Genomic DNA, 14,880 nt, shown 5'->3' with positions numbered 1-14,880 from the left:
TGATGATGCATGGAAGCGCCTAAAAAAGAATTCTGGATTCCTCAGTGTTATGATGACAATTGTTGAACACAATGCTCTCTCATAAGGAATTTCTTGGTTGTTTAAGTTTGGACTTTGGGTCGCAGACGGTTTGAACTTTCAGGTGAGCTTTCACTTTGATTGGTATTTCAGTTTGGACTTTTGATTGTAGGAGCTTTGACTTTGACCATTTGCCTTTTATTTCACATGAAGAAACCTTCACAGTCAACCATCATTGTGGTTAGTTGCAAAGGTGCAGGATTTTTTTACTGCTTGAAGATGTTTAAAGTCGGTGGAAATATGAAGACACAAGTGTTTTCTATTTTCGCATCTAACCACAAAATAGCAGCCATGGCCAGGATCAAACTCGAATTTCTGGGCTTAGAATCACAATGCCTTAGCAACTGTGATAGATGCGCCTTATATGGATGGCACAGCCACACAGAAACAGAAGATAAAGTCCACCTGACACGAGGTACCTCTGCCGAAAGTAATGACTGCCAAGTGGCAAGATTTTATTTTACTGATACGTGAAAAAAGGCTACCAAACTAAAATACAGCATTACTGACATTCACAACCAAATCTATAACATCAGAAATCATTTTTGGTACCATAAGATTCCCCGTCATTTTTTGTACCATAAGATTGAAAGCCACTGTTTGAAACTGTTGTTTTCTAGTTTAAAATAAAAATTCTGCCTTTCCAACACCCCCTAGCCACAATAGTGGTATGGTGTTCAATGGCAGACCCTGTTTCATATATCCCCAGAAGTGGCAGGCCTGATTTAATCTAGTCCCCCATAAATTCCCCATACACGAACTATCCTCATGAGTTCAGATTACCATCATACGTAATGTATACAAATGCACAAAAAATTATTCGAAATGCAATGATATAAAAGAAGAAAAGGCCTGGATTCTAACCTGGATATTCCTTTTCTGTTTGGGAGCTTGCATCATTGTGAAACCTCATGCAGCACTGCGTACCTGAAAAGGCAACACATCCTAATGCATAGAACCGAGTGATTCGACGCAACAAGGACAGCACCTGTGGCACCAGTGGTAATGGTGGCCTGTGTGTATTGGCTGCAGGATGCATTCCGGCTGCAGACTCCATCCGTGGATGTTGCCATGACACTGCTCCGTGTTATCAACGATGATGCACGTGGAAGGCTTGTTACTGCTGCGTCTTCTGCAAGCCAAAAAAAACCACTCGTCAAAGTTCACACAACAGCCCTACGCATTAAGTGTACCCATATTTAGCCTATTCACCCAATTCCTAGTTCATATCCCTGCAGAAAATGGAATGCACACATTTAGTTCGCCAACATGCCATAAATAATCAGGCCAACTTTTTAGCAATGAAAATAAGCCGTTGCCTGATGTGCCAGCAAATGCAAGGAGGGCATGTGTTGTTTTGCAGGTGCTGCACTCCACCACCCCATTTGGCTATCTCTACTCATTGCTCTATGTGTAGTGAATGTGTGTGGTGGTGCTGGTGCAGCTATGGCTGAAACACGCCCATTAGTTTATCCAGTGATGTGATTGGGTCGAATCATTTTGGAGCAGCTTTTGGAGCAGCCAAAAGTAGGTTTTGGAGCAGCCAGAACGAGCATTCAGATTTGAGAAATATTGCTAAAAGGGGAGCACAAAAACCAAGAGGAGGCCAAAAGCAGCATCCTGGAAACACAGAAATGTTCAAACAAGTGAAATGCCATCGGTGCAGACGAGTTTCTGCCGCACAGATGTCTTTTAGCAGTGACTATGGAAATGCCTCAACACAAGAACCGAAAGAGTTTGTGCGAGTGTGTAGATGCATTCACTGCATGAGCCAACAGATCACAAACCAACAGATCATGAAAGAACTTGGTTTTATTTAAAAAATGACTACCGGGGTAATTCCAATCGGTAGGCTACAGAACGTTTCATAAAGCCATAATGAACGGAATACAGCGACACGCGACAGAATGTTGATATTGCTGACTGCATTAACTTGATGGGGATGTGCACTGGATTTGGATGACAAAAGAAATAAAATGCAAGAATTCCCATCATGCTCAAGCGGTTTACTAATACAGGATCCACATATTGCCTAGGGCGGTTCTTTGTCACTCTAAAAGCACAAGATTCCATATGTGCATGCATGTGGGCTGTACCTGTCAACGGCCACTAAATGCTCAAAAAAAAAACACTGCAGGTTGAGTTTATCTCCAATGATCACCTTTGTATGCAAGGCATTGTTTTGCTTGGAATTTACTTTTTAAAACATCATAATCAGCAGATAAAGGCCCTGGATCTGTCAGTACTACTAATGTGCGTCTGCATGGATTGCACGTGCTACTAATGCGTGTCTGCATGAATTGACTATGTTACTCCAACCATATTGATTTTTACATTTTTGATATTTTATGGGATGACAGATATCCAGGATTTTGAAACATGGATTAGTACAAAAAATTGCTTCATATAAAAATGTTACTGTACCTGTATTTCAGGAATGGGGAGTGTGTTAAACATTTTGCTTTATTACTCCGACACTGCAACCATTTTAACCTGTAAAGAAAAAAGGCTGTGTCCAGCGTTCCATCCTATGGAACGATAAGGAATGCTAAGTTCTAACCAGACGAAACCCGAAGTGAAGTGCCAAGTTCCATCCAGACTAAACGCAGCTTTCGCTCTGCCTAAGACAAATCCGTGCCAGTCCACCCTGTGAATGTGGTTGGAAAGCAAAGCTGTCAACGGCACCCGCAACGATTACCCATGCGACGACGCTTAAATTCACTCACATCGCTCTACAAATAGTGTGCAGCACCAGCTCCGGCGACATTGCTGGATCGAGCGCCGCTCCTCGCGCAGCAGCACGATAGACAAGGTGACAGGCTGCGTGGCCGCGCGGGCGCACGAGGACAGGGGGATCTCGCTGGTGCTCACAAAATAGAATCTGGTTTTGCCTTGCGACGAACGGTCGTCCTGCCTGAGGCTCCTTCCTCTCGCCCGACATAGCGCCCTACAAGTGAAACCAGAGAGAAGTGAAATGCACCTAACCACACCCTTTATTACTTCGAACAGACATTCTTGGTAAGGTTAAATCAATGCATGATGCATGAACGGTGGTTGCTTGAGTGTATTGGTGTAGCACATGAGTGGAAACTCTTTTTTTATAAATAAAGAAAGCTCAAAGCTGGTGCTACACTACATGACTTTTCCGTCTCTGCCGCCGCGGGTGGAGGCGGTGAGATCGGCGGCGGAGACAGAGGAGGTGAAGGAGAAGGAGGAAGAAAATGAGCATGAGGAGGAAATGCTTCTATTACGATTTCTGAATGGCCCAGAGTGCGGTCCAGGGGAGCGGTTCCTTTTTCACTGGAGCCCAGATACCGCCCGTGCAGCCTGTTCTCTGTCCACCAGCTGAAACTGGGTAGGTAGAGAAAGGCTGTAGAACAGCATCTCTCATTGCTTGTGTTGGGTAGTTGACGGAAAGAGAGGAGGGAACTGAGGGGCTGAAGTCGCACACCTCGAATATTTGATAGAGTGTCCCTACCTCTGAACAAAATTTACATTCAGTGTCCTAGCGATTTGGGTGCATTAAGTGTAGACGCCTTGGGTGTAGGAAAGAGCCGGATTGTATGAGCCGTAGGGTAGTTTGTTGCCCTCTGGAAAAGTCAGGGTAAGGCGAAGGTAGGGTCTGTCTCTGAAGGCGATAATGATTGGTTATGTCCTTGAACGAGACAAGCGGGGGACTGTCCTCGTGCGGCTCCATAGCACGGGGGGTGAAAGTGTAGGCTTGTTGGTGGGCGTGTTCGTTGCCCTCCATGGAAGCGTAAGCGGGTGTCCAGATTAGCTGAGTGGAACCGTTTGTGCAGTGGTTTTTCAGCACACTGGGCAGGTCGCGACACCCAACCCGACTGGTATTTCCAGTGAGCTTTTTGGGTGTGCTTGAGTACCTTCCGAATCCCTGGTTGAGTGACAGCCAAGGTGATGGCTGCCGTTTCTGCCTCTTAGTAGGCACACGCAAGGAGGTTGGTTTTGGAGGTAGCCACGATGATGGTGCACCCTGCCCTCTATGTTGAGAGGCGTCTGCGTAGATTGCTGTGTGATCCCCACCAAGTGTGGTGTTGAGCGCTTGAGCCCAAGCTTGTCGGCGACCATCGTCGTGTGAGGGGTTCATATTTTTATTCAAAGGGACCATCTTTAGTTCCTGTCGCCAAACGTTTGGGAGTGCATCAAGTGGAGTGAAATTTTAGGCAACACAGACAATATGGTTAGGGATGCGACGACCCACCGCAGTTCTACTCATTCGGAGCTTCTGGTTAGAAAGATGGCCCTCAATCAGCTCCTCCACCATGTTAGGGAGCCCCGTGCTAAGCAGCCTCTCTGTGGACGCACTCATAGGACGACCAACGGCCTGCTCAACCTCCTATCTAATCATTATGTAAAGCATCGTTATGTCCTCCTTGCCGAGAAGGCGGGGTTGATGTCAGTGATTCGCAAGAGGACAAAACCTTGAATTATTCGAAAGGTATCGGATTCGTTGAGGACTCGCTTCTTGGTGGCAACTCGCCTGATCTTGTGTATGATTTGATTAATGCTGTGTTTGAGGCCCTGCAAGGATATGTCACTCTTCGTGTTGGCCTGGAGATGTAGGCCCAGGATCATGATGCAGGAGCTTGGAGTGATGGATTTGAATGTGTAGCTTGATGTGTCGTTTGACGTGAGGGCGGATCACAAGGAGTTGTGATTTTTACGTGGACCCTGGAGGCCTCAGGCTTTTGCACATTGGCGTTCTAGAAGTGAGATGGCATGCTTTGGTGTGAGCTTCATTTACGTTTCGTAACCCCTAGCACATGCGCAACGCGTGCACAGGGCCACTAGACGTCCGCTGGGCGGAGCTCACAGCTGTGCGAGAGGTCGCGTGACGCTATCACATGGCATTCAGAAAGAATACAGGGGATTTACTCGTAGATATGCTTGGTGAGTGCACCACCTGTCTTCCCCGTGTCCACGTGGGCTCATAGCTAAATCGGTAAGACAACGAGCTCTTGCTTTGTTACTCTGTTAGTTCGGGGTTCGATTCCTGGTGGTGCCAGTAAATTCTTTTATTTGTTGATGGGAGTTTTCTGTTGACACCAAGGGTCGCGAAAGAACCCTTGGGGGTAGAGGTTAAAAAGCTTTGCTTTAAAAATGTAACTCACTGTGAGAGCAGTGCAGTCTTTCATGATTTTTACCCAACCGGCCATGCTGTTCCCACTCACTGGCTAGCCAGGGCCAGTGTTAATTGTTAATCACTGGTAATAAAATAGTGATCGGACTCGTGCAGGATGGAACCACTCGTGCAGGATGGAGCCACTACTTTACGTTTGCTTCACAACATGCCTCAAAAGCAGTCTTACTTGATATTTACTCAACTGGCCAAACCGCTTCCGCTCACTGACTAGCCAGAATTACTGTTAATTATTAATCATCATTAATAATTACAGATCATTGGACTAACTCTCACTTCGTCTGAACAAAGCTAAGACCAAAATAATGGTTCATGTATCGAAGCAGAATTTATTGCCAAGATGTGGGTGGCTAAACATGCCAAAGTTACTCAAATTACGATTGTAGTAAACATGCACCTTAGGGATTGAAATGGGAGCGCTGGTGGGGTGCGACGACTGTCACCTCGCTTTTCGCCAGTTTTGCCATGGCTCTACCGCGACTGTTATTACAAAAATAATAACTTTGCATTCACATGATGATAAAAATGCCTAACGATTGCTTACTTTTCAATTTGATGTTTTCAACGACACTCCACACTATCTATGCATACAGTCTAAGAATTTAAAGATGATTTGTAAAAAGCTAGTGCAGTCCTAACTTGTGATACTTTGGTAGAAAAATATTCAAGGGCTGTTTCAGTGTTTTGTACATTAAAAACCAAGTAAAAAGTGCACCTCCCCCCCCCCGAGTTGCCGAAAATTTGATTTCTTAGGTAGCTAGGTGACCTTGTAAATGTTGGTAACTGCTCCAATCAAGGTTCTTCAAAATCGAGATTTTGCTGCTCCGAAGACTGCTCCTAAATCTGATTCAGCTGCCTCACCCCTGTATGAACTAGGCTAATCTAATCATTAGTTGAGCAGTCATGTCTGTAGGTTAAATGGTCTGCATGCCATCATCTGCCATAAGGCAAGCTGAAGCGAAACTGCCAATAGGGTTACGGGTTGTCCCATTGCTTTTTAGTGCCTAAATTTTTCTTGGTGTTTGTTTTTTGCTTCCAGAAGGCACAACAACGACAGCAACCTTGCCACAATCAGCATCAGTGGATGCGGATGAAGCCTCCACTTGGGGTGTATCGTGCAGCCGAAAGACACAAGCCACCGTTCTCACCAGTGCCATAGGTACCCGCCCTCTTTGATTTCTGTGCCAGTCGTTATGCATTTCGAACTGAATTTTCTTTGCAGGTACGCAGTCCATTCTGACATTCTTCATCAGTGCAAGCTCCCAAACAGAAGAGGAATTTCCAGGTTAGAGTTTATGTGTTTTCTTCTCATTTGAGGATTGCAGTATCAAGCAGTCAACAGAGTTGAAAGAAACATTGAAGCATTGTTATTGTTCGCTGCATTGCAAATCATTTTTTGTACCAATTTTCCTGCTTTCTGCATGGTGGTATCCACAAGCCACGGAGATTTTTCATGTATGAAATGTAAATTGCATGAAGTATGCATGTGATAGTATGTGGTGTTGTGTTGGACACAATTTAAAAACTCTGAAGAGGATCTGGGCAGTAATGCTGACACTTAGCAATGCAAAACCCAAGCGTCCTCAAAGTCCCTGTCATAATTAAGCATGATGCAACACTATTGCAGCTCAATTAGCCGGCAAGATACTACACAGTTTCTGTGGGCCTATCGATGCAGTGCGAAGCCACTTCTCAGAACAAAACAGCCCCAAAGGTCGCATTATATATATATCATAAAATACAGGCTATCCTGAATGAGTCCTTGCGACTGACAGGTACATTGGTAATGTTTGTGAATGGTAGGTACAAAATTTTGGTGCAAAAGAGGTCATTATATAATGAAATTTTGGACTGTTCTTAGTACTATCAGCATCAAAGGAAACGCAAACATGAAAATATGGACCTCAACCCACAAATAGCATGATTTCTTTCCATGCAAGCCAAAATGGCACTTGGCTTAGTTACAAAGTTGGGAAACGTGAATTTCCAAATATACCAATAGCTTGCCATTATATAAACTCTGCAAACAGTATTTTTCAATTGTGCATGTTCTGGCACATATTTTCGTGTTCGCGTTTCATTTGACGCCGATAGTACATGCTGCCTTCTTCATGGATGGGAGCGTGATTGAGATTGTGGCACTTTCTCTTGTGTGCAAATGCTTAGTGTGTGTATTAACTGACATAGCAAGATGTTGCTGTTATACTTTGTGCAACCACTGTCTTCATAACAAACTTGTGAGATGGCCGTTTTTGCAAAGGCTATTAGCAGAAGTCAGTCGGATTGAATCTGATACTACACTTGTAGTTATGCAGTGAGGGTTGAAACAAGAAGTGTACTTTTGCAACTCAAATTTTCCATACAACAATGCTTTTTAAATAAAGACGAATAGCTAATTTCACATGTGGCACACAACACAATCGGATACCAGATTTCTACTCTTGATTTGAGGGGAACCTGACAGTCATATTCAAGTGTTTTGGATCATCCCCGTTTTCTAAGTCATTGTCTACCACCCATTTGGGCAACATATCGATCATGTAAAAGCCACAAAGTCATCGCCCAGCCATTGCAAAAGCAACCTGTAATTTGTGAAAACTACCATCTGAAAATTGTGAATGAAAGTGGAAAAAGGAATTGCCGCATCTTGTGAAATTTTCACTTCTTCAATTTCAGAGTAGTTTCATGCAAAAGAACCGTGAACAATTGAGATAACAAAAGTATGAATTCAAATGTTTGCTTGCACAAGTCTTTGTGCGCTTGGTACAGAACAGGACATAATTCTGTCTTTTTACCACAGTATTCAGTGGCCCCGCACGTTTTAAGGTGACTGCCCTACGACCCTTGGCCTAGCTGCAGTTCTGTGAAATGGGCGGTGCTTTTCCAAAAACTGTTAATTTAAGGAGGGAGGTAGGTCTTTAGGCAATTTTTTTTATTATTAGTACCAGCTAACTGGAAATTGGCAGTCTTGAGCAGTTTTTTACACTGATTTCAAATATGTAATTGGATTTAACTTAGCTTCATTTGTTCAAGAAATACAACACTGAGATTTTTTTATTGAGGCATATCTTACGGGGGTTTAGAGCAATTTCGCTTTAGTAAACTCAATGATGATTTATACAGACATAACGCCAATGGTCTAATCTGGGGGCTATGCTATTTTTATTCATTTCGAAGACTTTTGCAAAGCATGAAAAAGGTGAACATTTGATATCAACAATACGTATAAAATTGCATCATTTTTATTAATTTTGGCAAATAGGTAAACAATATACAGAGCAATAAAATAGCATCACCCTCTATACCAATTCAATACGAATACAATGGTAACAGTCTTGTCATCCTAGCCTAAGAGCAACATTACAAAAACCCCGTAAGGCAGAGCGTGGTCTTGCAAAAAAAGAAACGGAGAAAAATGCATTTGAAGTTTCAGATCACGGTAACTTTTGCTACAGCATAGCTACAACAATATAAATAGCATCATTTTGTAGCTCTATTCTTCACAAAGAAAAGCATACCAAGTATGTGACTGTAACGCAAAAATAACTCTGGAAAGATTGTTGTAAATTCACACAAATACTGCACAAATCGCAAAGGAAAATTAAATTTTTTACTGTTACACTTAAGAAACTGTATATCCTCATTAATTTTTTTCTCTCAGTGTGTTTACAGAATACAGAAAGGCAGAAATACAATGTGCTGCTGTTATTTTTGTGCTACCAATGAGACTAAAGCACAGCAGCCACCCAACGCTAGAGATTGTCCTGCAATGCATCTCAAACCTACAGCCAGGCTGTAGGCGAAATGCACTCTGGTGATCAATGCTTCATTGATACAAATAACAGCAGCTGCTAGATCAATTCAATACAAATGAAACTATACCCGTCTTGTTATTCTGGCTCAAGAGTAAGATAAGGAAACACCCCGCAAGAAAGAGCGTGACCTCACAAAATAAACTGTAGAGCTGCAGGTGGACTTCAATTTAGCGATAGATACCAGAGCAATACAAACAGCATCACCTGCTATATCTATTTATAGCAAAATAAATGATACCAGTCTTATCATCCCAAGTCAAAAGCCTGATAGTGAAACACTCAGTAAGGCAGAGCTTGACGTCGCAAAATAAGAGAAAAATGCATCTTTAGTTTCTAACTCTTGCTACAGCATGGCCCAATATAAAAAGTGCCATGTCACTCTGTTCCTCAAGAAAAAAAACCAAGGATGCGACCGTACCCCAAAAATAGCCAGGAAGGCTCTGTGCAAGTAATGAAAAACTTTTGTAAACAGCGCTGGAAAACTGTACTTTTTGCTTAACTTCACGTATGGTAGTTCCTACTTTGCACTTCCTTCAACGTTGATGCAAACTCAAGAAAAGCACAAACAACATATTTTGCTGCACACTTTTTTTTCACAAATAAAACCAAAGCACAACAGCTAGCTAAATCTGGACGTTTCTGTGCGGCGCTTCTCGGACCAGGTTCGTACGTGACAAGTGATCTCGGCACCGCCGTCTACGGCGTCTTCCATCATGTTTTCGTACGCTTGCAGCGTGTAGTTCCTTGAGGTAAAGGTCTCCAGGCATTGCGGCACGAGACATAACGACGTTGTGACAGAATCGCAGTCACTAACGGCAGAGAAAACGCACCTGAATCGAAAATACTGCGGCGGCGAACGCGCGCCTGTAAAAAACAAAAACAAAAAATGGCGGCTCAACGGCGCAGGCCAATCAGAGACGCGGAACGGGGGGCTCGACTCAAGCGCACGTGCTCCTGCCAATCAGCAGCTCCAAAACGACCTTCTGTAAATCGGCGGTAACACTCGTTCTCCTCATGTGACGCCATTTTAAGATGGCGCAAAATACGCACAAAGAAATTAGCTACAAAGCAAGCCCAAAATGGCCGCCGCCGGCACTCTGCTTTGACTGTGGCACACGCGCGAAGTTCACGCTTTTTTAGCCTGGTTTTCGGTGTTTCGTGGCTCCAGCTGCGTTTTCAAAGGCATTTTTGAGATTATTCCCGATCAAATTCATCGGTGAAACTTTTTAGAGTAGGTACTTGAAGGTATAAAGACTTCAAAATTGTGTTTTCCCTAAAATGCGTATTTTCGTGATTTTCGACCATTCTAAGACCTGCGTCCGCCCTGAAGTGTTATTTTCCCACAGTGTATTTCCACTGTTGGGGTGAGCGGATTTTGCAAGCAGTAACACTGCTGTATTGTCTTGGATGCAACTAGCATTCTGTAGTTAAATCTGAGCGTATCTCGTGTCGGCAAATGCAAGATAAACAAAAACTTCATGTTTACTTAGCTTTCTTCAGTTTTTCTGTTTGGTCGTACACATGGCCCACCTGATTTTAAATTTGAGGGGTCAGGTTGCGGGATGTATGCAAGGCCTGGGGTATTAGGGTAATTTGTATGCATTGGTGAGGTGCTATCTAGCACATCTAACATGCTTCACCTGTTTTCAATATTGGTTATCTCCTACCAGTAGCGGATCCAAGGGAGGGGGCTGGCTGGGTGATTGCCCCCCCCCCCAAAGCCACTAGTTAATCCATGCCCCCCCCCCCTTCCACAAACCTGGATACTGATTTTTTGGCGCATATAACGTTTTAGACCGCAGCTGAACCATCACTGTCCGCGGTGAGCAAAGCACCCCTCACTTCTTTCTGTTAGGTGGGATACTGGCTAACGCACCCACTGATTTAGTGAGAGCGTGCAAGTCGCTCTCTCCTGTTAGCCAATTTTTCCGCTTGAAAGAGTAGACGGTCGTTCAAGGCTTATTCTGGCCATCAGCGTGGCAGCAAGGAGGAAGCCTTTTTTAAACTAGTCATATGGTTGTCTGTAACATCTTGTAAAAAAGAACTAGGTGTTCAACTGAAAACAAATGATATTTTGGTTGGTTGCACCCTTCTCCCCCTGCCTCCCATCAGGATGATTGAACCCTCCCCCCGCCACAAAGTAAGCACCTGGATCCACCCCTGCCTCCTACCCCTCAGTGGCATGCTGATCTAGTAATGGTGTCTCTGTGGCAGCTGTGATGTTGAAACGGCAATTGAAACGTGCTGCCGACCAAGCATATAAGAGCACACTGACTGTGGTAGATGTAGAGACAGTACTTAAAAAATAATGAAGTCTTCGCATACACCTGGCATTTTGCTGGCCTATAGCATTAGCCGAAATTATGTTGGCAGAGACTGCTTGGTGTCATGTCACAAAAAAGGAGAAGGTAGAATGTGACTTGCATAAGCAAATGAGCCCTCCTAGTTTCAGCCATTTTTCCTACCAAAAGTTTCAGGATTTAAAGTAGTAACTACCATGTGCATCAAGTGAAATAGACTACTCTTGTAAGGTAGCTGCTGATGAAAAATTACTACTCAGCAGAAATTAGAATATTTTTTTGTGTTACAAAAGAAATGCAAATTGTAGTGACTACAGGCGTGTGATCATATTTATTTACCATTATTTTCTTTAGCCTACTTTCCAAACATTAAACCAAAAAGTGTCTCTGATGATTGTACAACAGTAATTGCCTTGAGGTGGCTGGGCCGTACATTTTTTTTTCAGTTCGGGGTGTGGACACAGCTGGAGATGGTGCTGACATTGTGGCAAAAGCTAGTTCTTACACGTGCTCCTGCCGTGCATCTTCTGGTAACACAGGGTGGGTCACAGTGCTTGTGATGTTGTTGCTTGTAGAAAAACCGGCATGCAAACCCTGGGCTTAAAACATAAATTTATTTTGCTGAGTGCAAGAGGTCTTATGCAGCAAATGTACTTGATAATGATTCTGTACAAGGGGAAGCAGCCTTCGTAACACCAGGTGCACTTAAGAAAGAAACCTGCACTGAATATGGATGTTAATATTATCACAGACAACATTATTTTCACCAAAAATTGCAAAAGAATATCCATGCCTGCTCTTAATATGAAGCATATTGAAGTAGGGACAAAGGTGGTTGTAGATTTGGTTAGTTGGCTCACATTTACAGGAATTATAAACTGCTGTCAATGAAATGACGAAAACCGCACACTGCAATGGCTCGGAACACAAAGTTTATTCCACAGCTTTCCAGGGAAGGAGAGACACAAAGAGTGAACACTAAATAAAAAAAGTGAAGCTATACAAGTGAGAGGACACTGGGCGATTAGTGAAATCAATCACAGGGGCAACAAAGCTGTTTTTGTACATGAGTATCCGCTTTTGCGAGTCCGAATGGCAAGATGACTCGCTGTTGCAGGATTGAGGTAGTTTGCGACGAACAATCATTTTGGCAGCAACCTGTCTCACAAAAATCATCTTTCTAGACGTGAGCTAAATGTCACCTATGACACCACATTGAGATGTTTAGAGCTTTTTTATACAAATGGCACCTATCACAATGCAGCTGGCATTGCCTGTAGGGCACTGGATGGAGGCTGGTATGGGTAGTGAGGGAGTCTGCAGTCATCACCTCTGCACTCTCTCCCAGAGTGGATGGTTGATGCTCTAGTTGTGTACACAGGTGACAACAGTTGTTTTCACCAGCTTTTTTGCTGACGCTTTGGCATTGCCTTTGTTCAGTTGTGAATGATATCCCCACAAGGTCATTTACCAAGGTCCCATAAACCCACCAACAAAATGTCTGATTTTCACCTCGAAATTGACTTGGTATTTTCCCACGAAGCATCTCTTCAGGGCATTCCAAAAAGTGTTCAAGGCACTGTTTGATTTTGCGGTTTCTTCTGAGTGTATAAATGTAAACACCTGGTTAAACTGGATCCACAGAAGGTAGAAAAAAGCACTGCAGGTGTTTCAAGGAGAAGAGCTAAGCGAACTAATGACAGCTCAGAAAGCCAAACTGTTAAGCCCGCAAGCCTTGTGCACGACCAGTACACATATACGGAGGACGTGCTGTCTGCCATTATCGCATCTAAGTTCTCTTTGCAGTGTTCTCTGGGACAGTTTCTGCAGAAGTTAATTTGTGCACAGCAGTTGACTGCCCTTTTCTTGATATAAGCTGTACTGAGGTATCTAACTATCTTCAATGGCACTGCCCTTCTGAAGTTTGTGGGTTTTCTTTAACCTCTTAAGGGTGTACGATGACCTATGCTTGTCATGAGCGGTTGCCAGTTTTTTGCCTATGACGACTTGTCATTGTCATGGGTCTTCCGCAGTGTTCTAAGGGGCTTTTGACGACCCCAGCTCATCAAATGGTGCTTTTCTGTGCGAAGCATAGATGGCAGGACAGGTTTCGTCATTGGCGCTTTTATTCAACGAGAGTTTGCACACATGATGGTGGAATGTGTGCCTTGTGTTTCGTGCGTTTTAAACAAACATGACGCTATCGGTGCTGGGTTCTCGTGGGGCTTTCTTCTGCAACTGTGAGTGATGATGATGTCGGTTGTGTGTTTGATTCAGCCGAAGGGGATAATGGTGAAGGTTTTATGGACAGTTACAGAATTTATTGCAAAGCACACCTCAATAGCCTTAGGGAGGAGTATTATACGTGGAGTGAGGAATGACCAATAAAACATTCTTGTGTGCCGTAAACCCTTTATGCAAAGCTTTTTGTTTTAGGATGTTGCTGAAGCATTCACGCCATAAGAAAATTTGGCAACATTGGTACATATTTGTGTTTCTAATGAGCCCTTATGGGGTTAAACAGCAAGGACCTTATACTATTCCCTGCGACGTGTCCTGTGGAGGTGGTCACTAAGCTGATAGACCCCTGCGAAGCCTTAAGCCCCCAAAATACATTCAGAATGAACTTCGTCACTTTCTTGGGCTTGTGGCCTTCATTGACCACAAGATGAACATACCCACCCACATATGTGGTTTCACAGCTCAACAGGAAGTGATGCTCATGCATTCTCACATGAAAAGCGAAAGCTTAGCTTCACCTTAACTTTCTTTTTTGGCTGTGTTCAATTTGATCTGAAATGTTTTACCCACAGCTACGGGATTTTTAGTGAGCTATATCTTATCAAATCAGCATAATGCTGTCATCTTTCTTTTTTGATCAACGTCCAGACTGACTAGTGCAATGCATTTGTACATTTCCAGACACACTTATTGCAATTTTGAGCCTCATTAATAAAAAGGAGAAACTATTTTTAAATGTACACCTCTAGTGTTGATGCTCTGACAGATCAGGACTGTTTAGGTGTCCTATGTTTGTTACAAGTACCAGACACTAGGCTTCTTCCCCAACTGCTGGTGGGCAGGTAATGCTTTGCAGTTGAGATTTTTGGGTGCTTTACTGAAGTTGTCTTCTTTAAAGGGCAGAATTAATTTGCTTCTCCATACTGTCACTTACAAAAGAAATGTGGCGGCTTATGTTAGCTGTGGAGTTACTATAACTTGTTGGAAAGTTTTGTTGTTTTCTGCACGAGGAAAAAAATGCTACTTTGTCCAACTCTGATATTATTGTTTTATTCGACCATATAGTGAAGCAGTTAATGCTTCAGTTAATTATAATTAATGCAGGAAGATTATTTCGAAGATCACTTCTGATTACTCACTAGCTTGTTCATGATGGCTCAATTAGGTATAGGCTTTGTTTGATGACAATACAAAATGCTGGACTTTGTGTGATCTGTGCATGTAGAGTTTGCTTGGTATTTTTTTAGATTGACAGTAAATATGTTATATGTGGGCCTGATATGCTCAG

At 43.2% G+C, this 14,880-nt stretch overlaps 1 protein-coding gene across 1 annotated transcript in view; it reads right to left on the bottom strand.

Moving 5' to 3' along the window:
* Positions 1-959: 959 nt before the first annotated feature.
* LOC144158373 (uncharacterized) overlaps positions 960-14,880 on the bottom strand; it is a 641,189-nt gene continuing 627,268 nt past the window's right edge. The window contains exon 8 of the mRNA XM_077689230.1: positions 960-1,005. Coding sequence (XP_077545356.1) covers positions 975-1,005 — 31 coding nt within the window. The 3' untranslated portion in view covers positions 960-974. The remainder of the gene's footprint in view (positions 1,006-14,880) is intronic.

This window comes from Haemaphysalis longicornis, unplaced genomic scaffold (assembly GCF_048455015.1).
Source record: "Haemaphysalis longicornis isolate Haplotype H1 unplaced genomic scaffold, Haemaphysalis longicornis Haplotype H1 scaffold_10, whole genome shotgun sequence".
NCBI lineage: Eukaryota > Metazoa > Arthropoda > Arachnida > Ixodida > Ixodidae > Haemaphysalis > Haemaphysalis longicornis.
This window is presented reverse-complemented; position numbering and strand designations above follow the sequence as displayed.